This window comes from Sarcophilus harrisii, chromosome 1 (assembly GCF_902635505.1).
Source record: "Sarcophilus harrisii chromosome 1, mSarHar1.11, whole genome shotgun sequence".
Taxonomy (NCBI): domain Eukaryota; kingdom Metazoa; phylum Chordata; class Mammalia; order Dasyuromorphia; family Dasyuridae; genus Sarcophilus; species Sarcophilus harrisii.
In genome coordinates, this window is record NC_045426.1 from 124,208,797 (window position 1) to 124,228,677 (window position 19,881).

The window sequence follows — 19,881 nt, forward strand, 5'->3', positions numbered from 1 at the left end:
GAGTTCAGCACACACAAAAGTCAGTGCTCTCTCTCCCTCAGTTTCTATGCTTTAAAGTGATCCTGACCCATGTCCCCTTTGAAACTGTCCTAAGCCATAAGAGCTTGCAAGTTTGTGGCTCTTCCCTCAAAGGACCTAATCTGTGGACATTCCAGTCTGGAGCCTCAGCCACTAGCGAGTGACTTTACTCAAGTTCAAAGAGGAATTCCTCCCCAACAAACAAAATCCATGCTGGTTATGTCAGCACTATTAACTTCCAGAATCATGTCAACACAATATAGACTTTTAATTACGCTGCCAAGAAAGTTACATTTCAAGGGCCGTGTGCCCTGCAGAGATCAGTACGAAGTCTGTGACTGTTGTTGGCGGTAGCCTCCTCGACGCATGTAGCCTCCCTCATTTTTTCGGTAGCCATCTTTCTGATCTGCAGGAGGAGAAGAGAGGTCAAAATAGAAAAGAAAAAATCGTTGTATGAACAGCAGTATCAGAGCAGAGACAATAAATGAGGTGGACGATAAGGGAAGAATCTTACCTCTAAAATAACCTCCATAGGTGCCCTGCTTGTGATCAAATACACGCTCATTGTTTTCTACCAAGCTACCCAGTTTTTCTGCCAGCTGCAGGGCCAGGTTCTGCTGGGCAGTAGGCTCAGTGCGGTGCATCACCACTGTCTGTGTGGGCTGGTCCAGAGAGGCCTTAGTTTGGGAAATAGGATTAGTCAGAAGGAAATGCATTTTCCCCAAACTGGTTTTTTACCTCTGAAAATAAATGTTAACTCCTCCCTTAAGAATCTACCACCCTCCTTTCTTCCTTACCATAAGCTCCTCACTAATGATCATTTTGCTGATTATGGAATGAACAGTGGGCAGATCTAACTGGAACATATCAGATAAAGTCTCCATGCTGGAAAGGAAAAAGGGAAAAATTAGGAAAGCAAGGTTATTTATCAACTAAGCTTAGTCCCTTTTCCCTCCCAAGACAGATTCCCTATGCTTTCACACCTAATAGAGTCGTAGACACTGCTATAGGTAAAAAGATAGGTGCGCAATGACTCTTCCTGGATCTTCCTGTAGGGGGAAAAAAAAAGATAAATAGGTATGGGCTCCTCTCTTCTATTCTCCCCACCACCCAACCAGCTCCCGGTACTCCATCCCCTCTGCCTAGCACCAGCACATCCAAGGTCTCTTCATTCCCATTTTTACCTAACTAGCATGGTACGGACTTTGTTGGCCTCAGGGAACAAATCCCAGACTTTTCCATTCATCTTCTCATTAATAATAAAGCTGTGGCAGGTCTTCCAGTCACCCATCTTCATGGCTTTAGAAGCTGCTACTACATGTTCCCTCATCGATTCAGGTGGACCTAAAGAATTGGACAGGTGGTATAAAAAGGCCTGGGACCATTTTTAAAGATTCAGTACTAGAATTGAGACAGAAAAGCAAGAGAGGTCCTTGTCTTCATTTATTATAGGGCAACCATACAACATGAGAGAAAGATGAGGTTCTAAAAGCAGTGCTACCCCTAATTAGCAATGATCTGAAGTAAATAAGTCACCTCCCCCTTCATTTATATAAGGGTTCTTTTCACTTTTAATATTTTGTTAGCAAAATCAAAGACAACTTTCTGCTTCCACACAAATGTTTAAAATCTTCATGGAAACATGGAGAAGAGGGATGGTGAACATATTCTAGGAAAGACTTCTATACTTGCAGTTGTTTTATGAAGAGTCATTGTATCATAATCACCAGAGAAAACATCTCTGTTCTAAGTGTGGCAAAGAATCTCCACTGAGACCAGACATGAAGGACCAAGCCTAGAGCCAAGCCAAGTAGCCCTATAATCACTGCACCTTACCAAGCAAGGGCTGCCGCTCGCCCACTCGAAGTTGATGATGGAACTGTTTGCTAATCATGCGTCTCCGAGCATCGCTTTCGTGAGCTGCCATATATGGGATCTCCAGAAGCATGGCAGACACCAAATACACACATTCAAGAAGCTCCAGGTTGATATGCAAGTGGAAGGGCACCTGGCGTCGACGTTCCACCTTCTCTTGCTCCTGGTTTCGCTCCTGCAAGCTCCTGAGCAGCAAACCCTGCCCCAGTAGCTCTTTAGCACGGCCACTAGACTGGATGTCCAGCAAGGCATTGTGTGCATCTTTGGTTAGGCCCTGGCGGAAAGCACAGATGCCCAACTGCACCATAGTACGGTTATAAAGGATCTAGAAGGAGAAAAAAAAATACAGCTCATTAAAAGGAAAAGGACACATGAACTCAGGATTTACTATTTGATGAACAAGAATAAAATATTGTGCCTGTGCTATCATCATAGCACTCCCAGGTAAAAAAGCTCCCTCTGATCAATGCAGATCAAGGCTTTCTAGGAATATTTTCCCCAGTTTTTTGGGGTTTTTTTTAAGTATTTTGTTTTTCAAAATACACATATAGTTTTCTAACATTCATCTTTACAAATTTGTGTGCTCCAAATTTTTCTCCTTTCCTCCTCCCTCTTCAAGACAGCAAGTAACCTGAGATTTTCTCAGCATTTTAAGAACTGTCTTGAGCAGCGGGTGCTGAGGGCCAATGACTTGAACTCAGGTTTTTCTGGATGTGAGACTGGGTTTTGTTCAGCATAGTGACAAGCTGAGACATCTCACACCTGCACAGCCCTTTTCTGACAACCACAATCTACAGCGTTGTTGTTATTCTCATTTTACAAATGAGGAAGATAAGATATTCAGAAAAAAAAATTGATCTATTTGGTCTATATCCCAAAGAAATCATAAAAGAGGGAAAAAACCCACACGTGCAAAAAATGTTTGTAGCAGCTCTTTTTGTAGTGGCAAGGAACTAGAAACTGGGTAATAGATTATTATTATTCTATAAAAAATGAACAGGCTGATCTCAGAAAAGCCTGTACATGAATTGATGCTGAGTAACAAGTGAGCATAAGTAGGAGAACATTGCACACAGTAACGATTATCAGACGATCAACTGTTATTTTCAACAATATAATTCTAAGACAATTCCAATAAGAGTTGAGATGGGAAATGCCACCTATATCCAGAAAGAACTGTGGAGACTAAACTGTGGATGAAAGAATACTATTTCCACCTTTTTTTGTTTGCTTATCCCCATGGTTTTTTCCCTTTTGTTTTGGGTTTTTTTTTTTCCACAACATGACTAATATGGAAGTATATTTAAAATAATTATACATGTATAACCTATATCAGATCACTTGTTATCTTGAGGAAGAGGAAGGTAAGGGAGAAAAAAATTTGAAATTCAGAATCTCACAAAAATGAATGTTGAAAACTATCTTTACATGTAACTGGAAGCATTACTAAAATTAAAAAAAAATTAAAAAACTACATGGGTAGCTAGATGGCACAGTGGATAGAGTATCAGCCCTGAAGTCAGGAGGACCAGAGTTCAAAATCTGGCCTAAGATACTTTAATGCCTCCTAGCTGTTCATCCCTAGCAAGTCACTTAACCCCAATTGCCTCAGCCAAAAAATTTTTTAAAGTACGACTTAGAAATCAAATTTAAATCAATCTTTTACAACTCAAACACCTTTCTTAGTATCCCAATCAAAGAGTAATAGTATTATTAATTTTGCATTGCAAGCTTATCTTGAGAAAAAATATTTTAATAGGTTCATCTAGCATATCTCATAGACTATTTTGTATTTTTTTACTGAGGTACAGAGAGATTCATTGCATCTTCCAACTTGGTGCTGGCTGGAGGCTGAAGAAAGCAGAGGCAGAAGCCAAGGACAAAGCTGCAAGAGCTCAAGCAGAGTCAGGCCTCAACTAACTGGGCTATTTTGGAAGGAGAATTGCATTTTTACTGGCTGGCTACATTTTGGAGTAATTATTTCAACTGAGACTAAGGCTGCCTCCAGGAAAACCTTCACATTTTGTCTTCATCGAAGACATCGTCTTCACATATATGTTAATGAGTAGTTTTCTAAGTAAGGATGATAATTGAAACACAGATCACTTAAGGTGAACTCTAAAATTAAAACTGGATATTTGGGGGCAAAAAATTTTGTTGACTTGTGCGCCATGAAAAGAGTTAAAAACTCTTTGAGATCTAAAGAGGAGCATGGAACAAGCAAAATCTAGGCAACAACAGCCAGAAATATCATTCAGTTTGAAATTTAGCAGTTTTCATTATTTCTTCTAACAATCCTATTAACCTAGCATGTTTTCTCTGAATTTATTTGAGATGAAGATGATCCAAGTGACTGGTTTTTCTGAGTTCAATAATTAGCAAAAAGTAATGAAAAGCAACATCTCTATGGCTAAAGGCAAGGTCCCCTGGATATGTTCCAAGGATAATCTGTGATTCCAACAAGGCTGACACAATTCAGAAAGCCCCCAAACCAAGCACTGCTTCCTTGACATTCTTGGCTCCCCATGTTGAAGAAGTTCCTCAACTGCAAGGTCTATACATTTCCCAGAGCACCCAGCAATGCTCTACACATCAGCCACTCCATATTGCTTGATTAATGACGAACTAGAGCATCAAAGACCTAAGAAAATTAGAGACTCTGAGTCTCTAATTTAAATGTTCATGAGCCAGACCTGTGCCTCTTCTGGTTAAACCAGTCTGTAACTAGAGAGAAACCCAGGGCTGCCTTTTTCCCCCATCCTGAACACATGGATCTCTAGGCCCCTCTCCAACCACAGGAACCAATTCTGGCTCCATTATGAACTTCCCTTTAAAAAAAAAAAAAAAAAACTCCCCTGTCATCTCTCCACCCACTTTACCCTCCCACCTGCACAGGTGGGTCTGCATGTTGAATGTTGTCCTGTAGGTGACTCATGAGCATGAGGTCCCGAGCCTGGTACCAGCGAGAATGAAGAGCATGGTGGTAGATGTGGCAGAGGATTGCACATGTCCGAATTCTGTCTGTCCGATCCTTGGCATATATGTACTTGCACAGTCTCTCCATCAATACAGCTGAATCCTCCCCCTCATTTTCAGCCTGATCTTGCTCTGACTGGAAGAACAAGGAACAGAGCTGGAGTTCAGAGTGGAAGACACACTAGGAAATCCCAGGCACAGCATGATCTCTCAGTACCACCTTCACAAACACTAGATTTTCCAGGAATTCCAAAAAAGATTCAACATCAAAAGTAAATATCTAACTCATCCCACAAGATGAGTCTCCCTCAATGACAAACTTGAAAGTCAATAGCCCAAATCTCCTACGGGTCTTTTCTCCCCAAGCCTTGTACCTTTGAGGACCCTTCGGGAGGAGCAAGCTGCCGCTGATGGGCCTTATAGTCAAACTTGTAGTAGGTATGGAGTACTCGTCGAAGGTAGATGCGGCAGATCTCCTCAGTTGTTCCTTTTTCCTGCAGATAGCGCTGAACACGTTCAATGATAGCACAGACTCGGGCCTCATCCTTGAGATGCTCCACATATTCTGGCATATAGAAAAAACATTTATTTATTTTGGTTTCCCTGGCTCCCCTGCCCAGAAATCTTACAGAAACCATACCAACTTAACCCTTTTAAAGATTCAAAAAATGCTTTATATCCTCTCATGCCATTTAATATTCCAACAAACCTACAAAGTTATCATTAACTCTATTTTACAGATAGAAAACTAAGCATGCAAGAGGTGGAATGATTGAAACATGATCAAACAGTAAATTCTAGAGGCATGATGTGAGCCTAAGAAACCTACAAGTAGAAGCAGCTAATCCATCGGACACTCAACTGGCTAATTCCATTGGGCAATGCTCTCTCCTTGCTGTCCACATAGGAAATCAAACCCTTACCTTACTGTGGGTGCTTTACCAAAAGAATTTTAATCACTGAAATCTCACAAGTTATTTTGGGTTTACAGATTTCTTTGGTGCAAGCAAAAGGTAAATTCCTCCCTCCCCCCATTCCCTACTTGTTTATTCAATCATTAAGAGGGGAAAAAAACCCAGGGATAATGCACTGTATTGGGCAATATAGTTTCTTTTATGATTTCTTGAAATGCAGAATTGGAAAATCAGGCTTTAATAAAGCCCACAGAGATTCAGATGGAGCTAACTGACCATGCCTGAAACTCTTCCCCAGGGCCCAAACCCAAATCATTCTGCCCCTCACTGACTGCGTGGAAAGCAGCTTCCAAGCCTGCCTTGGTCTCTGTTTGGGTTTTAATTGCTTTCTTACCAAGTCTAATTCCTGTCCTGATCACTGAACAAGCATTACCTCAGACAAAATGAGAAGTGGGAAAGACCTTAGCTAGGAAAGGCCAAGATCTCCTACTGTATTAGAGGCCTTTTCCAGTTGTCCTGATCTGCATCTTGCCACTGGATCCAAATGGCTCCAGAAGAAAATAAAACTGGGGTCTTTACACAGCCCTGCCTTACTGATAATTAATTCACATGTAAGTCAGGACATCACCTTCTGAATGTCACTGGCCTTCAAGAACAAAAAAAACAATAAAAACACTGCACAAAAGCTTTCCTCCCACAGGTCTTGTTTAGTCTATTCCACTAAATGTCTCAATACCTATAATGTTGCTAAAAGCACCTCTTATATGTCTCCTTTTCTCTATTTAAAGAATTACCCCTCTAATTCAGGAGTGTTGTCACTTCTGCTCTGTTTAATCTGTTTATTTTGTAGTCTAGAATAGGTGCCCTCAGGAGTGATAAAGTAAGGAAGCCATGTAAACTTGAAAGACCAAGAAGATCCAAGGAGCCTTCCTCTGGTGATCAGTGAAAATGCTACTAAAATTAGCATCTTAATTGGTCTCACTACCTCCCATTTTACTTGAGACTAATCTCTCTTTGACACAACTGGCAAAGTGATTTTCCCAAAGTGTCAGCTCTCCAGCTAAATTGAGCATTTTCTTTCAGGGAAGATGGACATTCAAAGAGACAGGTGAATTTCATTTATTTCTCATGAAAAGACCAGAACTGAACAAAAAAATCTGACCTCCAAATATAGAATTCAAGAGAAGCATAAAAAGGTAAAAAGGAAAGAACTCTTTTAAGAACTACATTTCTGTATCAGTCTTCTCTCGTCTCCAGACTTCTTCACATACTAGAATGTGCTTCTGGTTTCATCATCATAGATTCCTTTCCTCAAAGCTTAGCTCAAAGCATGACCTACACACATACTTTTTTCTCCCCGGTACCCCAGCATTTTGTATATACCTGTACATGTACTTAAACTTCTTTTATTAGACTGAATATTTCTCAAGGATCAGGGAACGAAAATGAATAGGTTAAACCACTTATACCCATTGAAATATAACTTCAAATGCCACTCCCTCATTATTCCACACGGGGGAAAAAAAAAATCACTCCTTTTGAACTGTTACAAAGTTGACTTATGATAACCCCCATGCTGTACTTAAATAGAGCTTTGTATTTTGGTTATTTGTGCATGTCTTTTTTCTCTCCTAGTTCTTAAAATACAGGGATTGTCTGCTGAATTGTTCTGTATCTGCCCCTCACAGAATAGCAAAGTAATCATTATATGATAATGATGGTAAATTTCTACAACAGACTAGTTAGGACTGAAAGGGCTATTGTTGTGGCTGTTGTGATGTTGCCATTGTTAATTAGTTCTTGTAAGACGAGTCATTTGGGTATGAAGCCGGTGAGAGGTAGTAGGCCTCCTAGGGATAGGAGGGTAAGAAGGATGATGATGGTTGCTGTGGCTGATTTATTTCATAGACCGCCTAGGGATTTGATTTTGGTGGTATTTAATAGGTTGAGGGTTAGGAATATAGTTAGAGTAGCTATAACATAGATAGTAAGGGTTAGGACGGTTAGGGTCGGGTTAATTTGTACGATGATCACTATTTCAGCCTATGTGGGCAATGGAGTAGGCTAGAATTTTTCGTAGGTGAGTTCGGTTAAGGCCACCTCAACCTCCTACAATGGTGGATAGAATTGTTAGGGTAATGAGGATTTTTATATTGAGGTGTGGGGCAATTTGAAAAAGGATAGCTGTAGCGGCAAATTTCTAAAGTTATTGAAAGAGAGGCTCAATTGTCTGAGAGTTGAAGTAGGGCTCATTGGTTCTTTGATCATGCATTATAAATGATAGCGAATATTATTATCATAGAGGCGGTGGCTTGTGTAAGGAAGTATTTTGTGGCTGCTTCGGTGGCTCGTGGGTCATTCACTTTTGGATGACAAACCACCTTTGCTAGTGATGATACCATTCATTCACTGAACAAGACAATAACTGACAACTACTCCCATTGGCTAACCAGAAAATTTTGGCCCCTGGTAGTAATTAGAAAAATATTCATCTCAAGCTTTCATTTTATGCATTTGAGAGGGAAATAGTGATATCCGAATTTTCTCCTGGTAGCATTTTACATCATTTTCATGTACTTCAGTTACCCTAAGCATATATGCCCAATCGCACCTTGGGAATGAGGATCTGTGTTCTGCATGATCTTGGTAAACTCTTCATCCATCCTTTCCACCAGAGTTAGGATACAACCACGAACACGAAGTGGCTGAGGTGGGGGAGAAAGGAATAAGTAGTATTAAGTAGTGGTAGGGGTGGTGGTAGTAGCAGCAGCAGCAGCAGCAGCAATAGTTAGTAGTTAAAAAAAAGTAAATCCCACCCCAAGAATAAGACCCACCAAATTTCTACCCAAACTGGTCATTTTTTTTTTTCCGATCCCCTGTCAGTTTCTCATTCTTTTTCCTAATTTACCTGCTCAAAGTTGGATAGGTTTTCACTCTCTTCCAAGATATTCTCTCCAACAAAGATGTTAGGGTTTGCAAACAAGATGTCCATCAATTCATTGATGCAGTCTAAACACTTCTGCCACATCTCTGGCTGCCAAGAAGTGGGAAGAAACAGAGGTTAAGCTTCAACATATTTAACATGTATTGGTCAACCTGCCATCTGGGGGAAGGGGTGGGGGAAAGAAGGGGAAAAGTTGGAACAAAAGATCTTGCAATTGTCAATGCTGAAAAATTAGCCATGCATAAAAGCTATTAAGAAAAAAAAAAAGAAATAGAGGTTAAAGTACAAATGGGAATTTACAAAGTCTGAAACCAGTATTTTTCCTTTTAACACCCTGCCTTAAGCACTTTTTAAAAGCAACTTATACAAATAAGATTGTTTTTCCATTCCTTCAGCTATTCATATAGAAGCAAAATTTTAAATATTCTTTCCTTCAAAGCCAGTCCCACAAAATACTTTCACTCACCTTCATATACGTGGCCAGGTTAGGGTTGTAGTCATAGAGGGAAGCAATGATGTTAAATTTGATCTTAACAATTACTCCTTCACCTAGATTATTTTCTGCTGCAATCTGAACCAGCAGTTGCAGCAGCTCAATTTGGGCTGCACTGTATAGGGAGAGAAAGGAAGGAGGATTAAAGGAGAAATCTCAAAGGCCAATCCATCAAAACATCTCTTTCTTTCCATGGGCAACAGCCTCTCATTATTCCTCTTAGTATCACTTTGGTGAAGGCCTGGTCGCTTAAAGCTTTCACATCCAAAACTCCCTCCCACCAACCCTTCCTCTGTGTAGAAAGAATAAAATTCAGTGACAAGCCTCACCGATCAGTTCCTTTTTTGCCACGAGCTTGCAGGATCTCATTCAGCTTCTTGACTACAATTGCATGGGTGATCTCTGTTCCCTTGGCAAACATTTTAGGCTTCTCCTAGGCAACACATGCCCCCGTCACACCCAAGTCCATCAAAGTACCCTCTTCAACAGAATTCCCACCTTGCCTTGACAGTACTTTCAGGCTCCCCCATTCCCCTTTATTAATCCCCAAACCTCCAACATATTACACGTCAGCCCTGAAAACCTCACCTTGACAAGTGGTGCCCCTCCTCGAACCCTTTCCCACTCTCCGCCTTCATTATCCTCCTCTTCCTCATCTAGGCGCTTGGATTTTCGATCGTGCTTTTTCTTGGCTTTGTCCTCTCGCTTCTTCTCTGCAACCTTTTTGTCTGTGTTGCTTTCTCTGTAATAAGATACAGCAGATATAAAAAGATGTGAGATTAGACCCGATACCCTCCAAGAGCCTCAACTCTCAGTTCTCCTGTTCTACCATTCCTCATGTGTCCCTTATTTTTCCTGACCTAATTTCAGGCTCTAGCTAGATTCAGAGGATCTACTGCTCACCATCAATCACAAAAGGAACCAGGACCTGGATTACTAATAGGTATGCCCCACACAAGTGCCCAGGAAAACATCCTTCCAAAATAACATAGTCAAGTCATCATTATACAATGCTGGATGTTTGTAATTTAGCCACCCACTTATAACACTACTGTGGGATGCCATAATGCCATTATATCTAACCGAAGTATGTAAGAACAACTAGGTCATCCCCCTGCTACAGTCAAAGCACACAAGAAATATAATATTGATACAGAGTTCTGTAACTATAGTAGTCAATTTAAAAACTAATCTAAATTAGCTCTACAACTTCCCCTGCTTTACTCACTTTTTAAGGAATTTGGAAGCCAACAAAGTGTATTTCCCATCATCTTCCTCTGAATCAGAATCTGAGGAAGTAGAATCTGAACCCCAATCTTCATCATCATCTGAATCCTCAGAGTCCTCATCTTCATCCTTAATGAACAAATAGCAGGAGATGGACAAAAAACATTAAGCAGTTTGAAGGTGGAAGGGATATTTCTGACATTTTCATGGAGTTTCCAGTATACAGAATCAAATTTTATGAGGCCTCTCCATGGAACTAACTCTGACCTAAAGCAGGCAGATTTCCCCAGTCCCCATCTTCCCTCCCTAGATCTCACCTCCATCTTCTTGAGGAATTTGCGACTTTCCCCAGATGGTGCCTCAGACTTTTTCTTGAGGAAACTTGTGGCACTAAGACCATCCTCATCATCATCTGAAGAGGAAGAACCTGGAAAGGAAGTCCAAGTGAAGTTAAACAAGTAGGAACAAGATCACAGAACAACAAAGAAACCACAGTAATAAACATCTCCCCAACTTCTGTCTTTTCTTTCCAATCAGTACTTCACTCATACCTTCTGAATCCTCCTCATTTTTCTCAGCATCCTCATCTGCAGACTGCTCAGGGTTCTGGAAGAGGAGAATGGCAGGAGTGAGGGATGCTATCATCCCCTGAAAATATCTGACTCCATCCCATCCTCCCAAACTGCCCATACTCCAGCTTCCCAGTCCTGCCTGTCATTTGATCTAATCCAAAATCTGGCACAATATCGGCATAATAGCCAATACTCAATGAATGAAACAAGTACAGAATACTGCAGTGTGATGCAATTTTCCCAACCTGCTTATAACTGGTGATCTGGGCTTCATAATCCCGATTATATTTACGGATCTTCTGACGCAAGGTGCTCAGAGCCTTGGCATTGTTCTTGTTCATCTTTTTCTTTCCCTCCTTGTCTTCCCATAGCTAAGGGACCATAAAAGTAAAAGGATAAAGAAAACAAAAATGTGAAACAAGAAGGCAAGATAGTGAGGATGAGATGCTTTCCCAATCCAAGTCCCAGGACAGAAACAGCATTCCAGTTCTTAAGTCTCTTCTGTCCCACTAAAATCCCCACTCTAGCCTCAAACCTCATTCAGATAGTCCTCCAGATCAGCCAGGATGCGGATATAGAATCGGGGAACACCTTCTTTGTCAACAATGCTCTTGGCTTTTCCAAATGCCTTTCCCAGGAGTTCAAATTCCTCAAGACATTTAGTGACATCCCGGATTTTCATGGCATTCCGGATGGTTCGGATAAGGTTGGTCAGCTCTTCAAACCTAATGAGAAGGAAGTCTCACATCAAAGACAAGCTCTTAAACCATTCCCTTTCAAACCTTGATTAGAAAACCAAATGTCCTCCATCCTCTCCAACTACTACTATAGAAAAAACTCCTTTGACTTCTCCTTCACCTTTAGGATCCATCCTTAACCACCAGATTCACCTTTTGTCCTTGGCACTTCGAACAACCCGCTTGGTATCCTCCTCATCTTCACTCAGCAACAATGGCCTATGGAGAGAAAGTGATCATAAATGACTGCTCAAAGAAGTCTTGAAAACCCCCATCATTTCTTCTGATTGGTAGTTGAAAGAAAAAATTGAATTATATACTATTACATGAATCACTTCTTCCTTTAAAACACTCCTTACTGGACAGAAGCAGCTACACCCAAAGAAAGAACACTAGGAAATGAATGTAAACTGCTTGCATTTTTATTCTTCTTCCCAGGTTATTTATAGCTTCTAAATCCAATTCTCCCTGAGCAACAAGAAAACTTTTGGTTCTGCCCACGTATATTGTATCCAAGATCTACTGTAATCTATTTATCATGTATAGGACTACTTGCCATCTTTGGGGAGAGGGCGGAGGGAGGGAGGGGAAAAATCGGAACAGAAGTGAGTGCAAGGGATAATGTTGTAAAAAATTACCCCGGCATAGGTTCTGTCAATAAAAAGTTATTTAATAAAAAAAAAAAAAAAAAAAACAAAAAAAAAACCTCCTTACTCCCTACTCCTCCAAAGAATCAGGTCTACAATATGCAAAAAGCCAGTTCTAGGTATCCTGGAGCACACAAAGATGGGTAAGATATTGTCCTCATCCCCAAAAAGCTTACAACACACACAAATAAACCGTTGTACAAAACCAATGAACACTGAAGGACACTCTAAGAGGATACAAGAGAGGTAAAAACAACGTTATCACTCTGTTGTTCAGGAACAGAAGAGGTCATTTTCTGTTGCAATCAAAGAAGGCTTCATGGAATATATGGCATTTTGAAGCTGGATACCTTGGAGAAGTCTTTGGATTTCTATAGGCAATTATGATAAGAACAACATACCCCCATATAGAAGGGAATGGGTAGTCTGGACTAGCTGAAGCTTAAGAGGACATAAAAGGGAAGAATGTGAAATAAGGGAAGAAAATTGTTTGGGGTCAGATAACATATGAATATGAATGACAAGCTAAAGCTTGGACAGTAAATAGTGGGAAATCATTGAAGGGTCTTAACCATAAAGGTAACATCGATCTTTCAATCTGATAGTATATGCATAAGAAACTGGAGGGGGAAAAAAATGACAGCAGGGAAACTCACTAGCAGACTAAAGCAATAACTGTAAAATAGGAAGTCAACTTTAACTTCCCTTTTAGTCTTCTTCTTGGATCTTCTTCCAAAACATGTCAAATTAACAGTGGGTATTGCTTAAGGCTCTACACTGGGTCCTTCTTTCTTTTCTAGCTATACTATAAGCTCCTATGAGGAGTTCCATGTTCTCTCTATAAAAATGATACAGCTCAAAAGATCCAGACTTAATTTCTCTCCTTCACTAGTCAGATATTAACATCACATCCAATATAGAATCCATGTGTTTTCTTTCCCTCCAAACCTCTCCTCTTCTGGTTTTCCTATGAACCACCATCATCCCGTCGCCAAAATGGACAACCCTGGTGTCATCTTCTCTCCAAGTCTAGTATTCTATAATATACAATTTCATTTCAACCTCTAAGGTCTCTTCCAATTCAAACATAAACTTGGGAAAGGCAGAATTCTTGGGGATGTGTGGATCAGTCAACACAAATTAGGCATTTACTTTATACTACATGTTGTGCTATGTGCCGGAAATACATAGGCAAAAACTCCCTGCCTTTAAGAAGTTCATATTCAGAGAGGACATACAAATAACCATGTGCAATAAAGATATTTACAGTGTAAATAAAAGCTAATCTCAGAGTTAAGAAGTAGGGGAAAGATCTCCAACTTTTCCACAAAGCACAATACAGAAGGATTTGAATTGAAACTTGAAGCCAGAGGTGAAGAGGGAGAGCATCCAGGAGTCACACTGCAAATACATGGAGTCATGAAGTGAGGAATAAGGACAGTCTAACTCTCCTTCAAGATAAAATACAAACTCCCTGCCTTGGCAATTAAGGCCTTCCAAAATGTCACCAACCTACCCTTTTCAAGCCCTATGATATTCTATTCTATTAACTTTCATAAAATATAGTTCAACCAAAACAGTCTTCTGACTCTTCCTGGTGCTTTACAGATTTTCTTTCTCTGACAAACTCCTCTCCTTGCTCCAATGCAATTCTCTCCTTGGACATCTTCCCTGTCCTGTGGCTTTGAATTTAATCCACTTTCTAACTTCTTTATTTCTATCCAACATATCAACACCCAGAATAGGTGAAAAAAAAAAAAAAAATCACTGTCTTGGGAGTTGAATGACCTAGATTCAAATCTCGCCACTGTTCATGATTTAGACATAAAGGGAATGACTGAATAAGGTATGATATGTGAATATAATTGTTTTATTAGAAATTAGGAGGTGGCTGATGATGTGAGAAGTCTATAGTTACAGGAACTGATGGCGGAATGAAATGAGCAAAACCAAGAGACCAAGGAGATAGGCCTATAAGAAAGCTAACTCCCAGGAAAGGAGACAAGACTTTAACCCCTGGCTATGCGTATGGTGATTACTGAACTGAAAGGAAGGCTGCCTCCAGAGACCCCCAAGAAACCTGCTCCCAGAGAAAATTACATTTTAGAGAAGAATATTATACTTCCTCTTTTCCAACCAAGGGGTTGATGGTCACAACAATCTGCACATTGACTTCTGGGATTTTCCTCGCTCTCTTCCTCTTTTTCATTTCTTTTTCTCATGCTGGACACAAGGAAAGTCTTGGCACTAGAGAAGCCAATCTCACTGCATCTGCTTGCCCTCTCCTTTTTTGAGGCACTTTAAGATCCTTTAAATGGATTTTCACAACCACCTCAGAACTATAATAGTGAGTGTGACAATTACAGACAAATACATTCTCAGTGAAGAGATGAAAGAAAACTCATCACACCACTTTCAAATAGAGGAAGGTTATGTGTGTGATTATTTTGCTGACTTTTCCCCTTTCACCCTTTTATTTCATTTGTAATCTAATTACGTGATGATCAATTGTGATGGATTTGGCTCTTTTCAACAATGTGGCAATTCAAGGCAATTCCAACAGATTTGGGATTGAAAATATCAATCTCATACCCACAGAGAGAACTATGGAGACTGAATGTGATAGTAATGTCACTATTTTCACCTTTTTGTTTTTTTCTTGTGTTTTTTCCTTTCCCTTATTGATCTGATTTTTTCTCTACAACATGTCAAATATGGAAATGTTTAAAAGGATTGCAGATATTTAACTTATAACAGATTTCATCCTGCTTTGGAGAGGAGGGATAAGGTAGGTAGGAAGAAAAGTTTAGAACACAAAAGCTTTACACATCTCACAACTGATGACTACATGACATGACAAGGAGCCATTTAATTTCCCTGTGTTGTTTCCGCATCTGTAAAAATGAAAGAGTTGGCCTAGATTTTTTTATGATGTCCTTTAGCTCTAAATCGACACATGACCCTTCTGGTTCACAACAAGTCATTTATCCGAGTCTTCTCTCTTCCTTATTCCTCATATTCACCCTTCAATTGCCAAAAAAGGTCCACTCTATCAGCACCAAGAATCTTCCTAATGTCATCTATGTCATATATATATGTTCTGCCCACATACACAGCAACCACTCCAGTCCTTTTCATTTTACACAATTTGTCAGCCTTCTGATTGGTTTTCCTAGATCCAGCATGTTTCCTCTCCTCAACCAATCTTCTATACAGTTGCCGGACAAGTCTTAAAAGTAGATTTCACCATATCACTTTCCTACTCAAGAAGCTGTTTTCTAATAACTAAAATCAACTTTAAATTTCTCTGATATCTAAAACCTTTGCATAATCTGGCATCAACTTTAAATGTCTCTGATATCTAAAACCTTTGCATAATCTGGCATCTTTCCAGACTTGGGACATATTGCTCCCCCTTACTCTTTATGTTCCTTGCACATGGGTTTACTTGTTGCACCCTTACACGACCCTGTTTTTTTAAGATTTTTTCCCTCTGGAAAAGCCTATCCCTAAAAAGACTTTAGTATCTTATAATCCCTAACTCTAGTTAAAGATGAGCCCAGAAGACCTTTCCATATTTCTCCTAATTGTTAACGCTTCTCCTCCTTCTGAAGTTGTTTTAAGCTACTCATCGTGCATATATTGTTTCCCCCAAAAGAATGCAAGCCACTTGCGCTAAGGCAAAGGGCTGTTTTCTTTGCCTTTGTATTATCTCCAAGTGCCACCAGCTTTTTGCCGGGTTTCCCCCATCCTTTGGATCCTCTTGGATCCACATGATCACTAACTTACAGTGCAGCATGCGCTGTTGTGCAAGTCTAATCCTCTCAACACACAGCAGTGGGACTAACCAATGTTTACGTTAACACTTGGGATGCGCTTCACACCTTCCCAACAACCACCCTAAGCAGTAGAGGAACAAAGCTCTTGTTCCATTCCCTGTGAAAAACCTCTTGCTACTCCACGAACGGACAGTGGGGTTTGGGTTCTCCCAAAAGTATCAGCGGCAGAGCCTGATCAGGGGAGGGCTCACTTAACGTCAGCGCTGCTCTTGCCCAGGCGCCGGCCTCTCCCCGCCCCGCTCTCCCTAAGACATACCCCCCCTGCCCCTGCGGCTCTGCCTGGGACTCCCCGCCCCGCTCTGCCCAAAGCCACCCCCCCACCCTCTGCCGCCCTTTCCAGAGCCCCGCCGGCCCTTCCCGGAGGCGCGCTCACTGTTTGCCGTAGTTGCCTCCCACGGGCTTGGGTGCCAATTCCTCCCCGGACAGCGAGGACTCGGACTCGCTGTCCGAGCCGGTGGTGAAAAACCGCGACATGGCGGCGGGCGCTGAGGACGCGGCCGACCGGGCGGGTCTCGGGCTGGGGCCTGGGGGCGAGAGAAAACAGGAGCGGTCGGAAGGCTCGCCCTTGGCGAAGAGAAGCGGCGCGTGAGGCTCTGGGGGGGGGGGGTCCCCGCGAGAACCGCTCCCACCTCGGTCGCCTCTCCGGGCCTGGATGCCGGAGCACGAGGCCACGAGCGTCGCTTACCTGATCGGGCGCAGGAGGAAAATCGCGCAGAAACGGATGATGAAAGACTAGGCAAGGGGGCTGGCGTCACTTCCTCTAGGCCTCTGACTTCCGGCGCCCGGCCGAAGGGAAAGATGAGGCTGAGAGGCGGGGCGCGCTGACTCCGCAATACGCTCGCTTATTGCAAATAGAGAGCCGAGGGGAGTCTTCAAGTGCAACCTCCAACAATCTCCTAGCGCCTTAAAGTTTGCAGAACAATTTACAAGTATTTTGTCCTTTGATATGGTTTTGAAATTTTATCCTCAATTTTAATTTTTTTCTATCCTTCACAACAACCGTGAGAAATGGGGCTGTTTTAAAATTCATTGTACACGTAGCAGGCATTTAATAATTATTGGTTGATTTAAGAAAATTGAGGCAAATAAAGGGATTTGCTAGAGTCACATCCTCACTGGAAAGTAATACTTTTTGACTTCCGAATTGATTTCTGTAGGTCTTAAACAGCAGCTCTCTCCCCACACTCTGCTTCATTTGGTATCATCGGCTCCCATGCATTTAATGACCGCATCTATGCTGATGCTTTTCAAATTTACTTATTCTGACCCAAACTCTAATCTTTCAGATATCTTAAATTCACTATATCCCAAAATCCTCATTCTTTCCCCCAACTCACCCTCTCCCTTTTCCCTGGTCTCACCAAGCCAATCTCTCAGGCTCCTAAGCCAGGAGTCATGCAGGATTCCTCACTTTCTCTCAGCCCCTTTATATACAAGCTGTTAGCAAGTGCTTCCAATTTCACCTTTATAACATTTCCCAAATATGCCTCCTTCTCTCTTCTGACATGGCCACCAAATCTGACACAGGTCCCCAGTATTCCACACCTGGTTTACTGCAATAACTGCTTCAAGTTTCTCTGGATTCTTCATTCTCTATTCAGCCATTAAAAGTGACATGGGGGGAGGGAGGAGGGAGGGGGGAAGCAGGCAGCTAGGTGGTGCAGGGGATAAGGGTATCAGCCCTGAAGTCAGGACGACCTGAGTTCAAATCTAACCTCAGACACTTAACACTTCTTAGCTGTGTGACCCTGGGTAAGTCACTTAACCCCAATTCCCCCCCCCCCAAAAAAAAAGTGATATGGGGTCCTAATTGGTGAAAATCTTAACAAGGATTTCAGGGATCCTCTTGACTTAGAACAATAAGGATAGTTAAATTGAAAAGGGAGGGGGGGGGAGTTAAAGTGTATTAAGATTGTGAAAGTAGGAAGGGGACAGGTTGTGAATAACTTTATATGCCAAGCCGTTTTATATTTGATACTGGAGGAATTAATGGGAAATCCCTGGATCTTATGGGAGGGGGCAGGGCTCATATGGTCAGAACTACTTTTTTTTTTTTTTTTTCTGAGGCAATTGGGGTTCAGTGATTTGCCCAGGATCACACAGCTAGTAAGTGTTAAGTGTCTGAGACCAGATTTGAACCATCTAACTTCCCCGATACCTACACCTTAGAAAAATCATCTTATTATCTGGGTGGAGAATGGATTGGCCTAGGAGACCAAGACCACCAATGCCACTGCAGTAAGTTAAGTGTGAGTAGAGATAAGGAGATGTATTTGAGAGATGTGAAGTAGAAATGACAAGATAGCAGATGGGATGTGAGATTAGTCTAAGGCATAGAGGATAACACAAGTTGTGAGTCTGGGTAGTTGAGAGGTCTGGGCACCCTTGATGGTAACAACTGAGAAGAGTGAATTTGGGGGAAAACTGAATTCCATTTTGAACATGTTGAGATTGAGAAAGCTGCCATCGATATTTGAGATGTGTAGAGGGCCACAGTCAGTGGGAAAACTCTGGTTTCAAATTTACTTATTCTGACCCAAACTCTTCTGATTTCCAATCTTTCAAATGTCTTAAATTCACTATATCCCAAAATCCTCATTCTTTTCCCCAACTCACCCTCTCCATTTTCCCTGTTCTCACCATGTCAATCTCTCAGGCTCACAACCCAGGAGTCATCCAGGATTCCTCAAGGATTCCTCACTTTCTCTCACCCCTTCATAGCCCTGAAGTCAGGAGGACCTGAGTACAAATCTAACCTCAGACACTTAACACTTCTTAGCTGTGTGACCCTGGGCAAGTCACTTAACCCCAATTACACACACACACACACACACACACACACACACACAAAAGGGGGAAAAAGTGATATGGGGTCCTAATTGGTAAAAATCATAACAAGGGTTTCAGGGATCCTATTAATGTAGAACAATAAGTATAGTTAAATTGAAAAGAGGGGGAGTTAAAAGTGTATTAAGATTATGCAAGACCCTTCAGCCCAGAGGGAACCTGCTAACAATGTCTGGTTCAGCTCCCCATCTTCCCTAATAAGAGTTCTAGCCCTTCCTGAGAAGTCAGGGGGTGGTACATACAATAGTAAGTCATTCCTGTGGTCCCACGTGCACAGTGTTGTTTTTGTTACATTATAAAAAGGGGAAAGTCCTTGGAATAAACGGACTCCATTTTCCTACCATCCTCAGGAGTCCCACTTCATCACTTCTCCACTAGGACGATATATTTTAATCACTCCAGTGTGGGGCTCGAGAAAGCAACAGTACATTTTGTCACCCCAACAAGGGAGCTCTAGAAAGTGGGACACAACAGAATTGCACAGATTATAGTAGATCTAAAAATCATTCAAAGAGATGGAAGTGGAACAGATTGAAAGTTGATGAGATCACCAAGCAAGATAGCCTAGAGGGATAAAAATCCAAAGACAAAGTTTTGGAGGACATCCCTTGGCATAAGAGTGGCCTGGATCGAAGACCTAGCAAAGGAGGAGAGATCAGACAGGTAAGGAGAAAGGAAGTAGCAGTGTCATAAAACCTAGTAAGGGGAGTATATCTGGGAGGAGAGAATGATTATCACTATCAAAGACTGCCAAGAGGTCAAAAAGGATGACTATTGAGAAGCCATTAGCTC

At 41.5% G+C, this 19,881-nt stretch overlaps 1 protein-coding gene across 3 annotated transcripts; it reads right to left on the reverse strand.

Moving 5' to 3' along the window:
- Window positions 1–262: 262 nt before the first annotated feature.
- Window positions 263–17,036, reverse strand: LOC100918187 (eukaryotic translation initiation factor 3 subunit C). Of its 3 annotated transcripts, none has more exons than XM_031963137.1 (21): window positions 16,928–17,036; window positions 16,616–16,766; window positions 11,910–11,975; window positions 11,555–11,744; window positions 11,265–11,390; window positions 10,999–11,053; window positions 10,765–10,874; window positions 10,449–10,576; window positions 9,809–9,962; window positions 9,550–9,647; window positions 9,194–9,335; window positions 8,692–8,817; window positions 8,395–8,488; window positions 5,244–5,434; window positions 4,781–5,005; window positions 1,855–2,218; window positions 1,203–1,362; window positions 1,002–1,067; window positions 816–903; window positions 533–695; window positions 263–424 (listed from the first exon to the last, which is right to left on the reverse strand). In XM_031963137.1, exons 2-21 carry the CDS (start codon window positions 16,714–16,716, stop codon window positions 339–341), a joined length of 2,733 nt encoding a protein of 910 aa, XP_031818997.1. In that variant the 5' UTR covers window positions 16,717–16,766; window positions 16,928–17,036; the 3' UTR covers window positions 263–338. The 3 variants fall into 3 exon arrangements, with proteins under 3 accessions (XP_031818997.1, XP_031818983.1, XP_031818990.1); XM_031963123.1 differs by having other exon boundaries at window positions 9,550–9,653; XM_031963130.1 differs by lacking the exon at window positions 16,928–17,036 and adding an exon at window positions 16,872–16,896 and having other exon boundaries at window positions 9,550–9,653.
- Window positions 17,037–19,881: the final 2,845 nt, after the last annotated feature.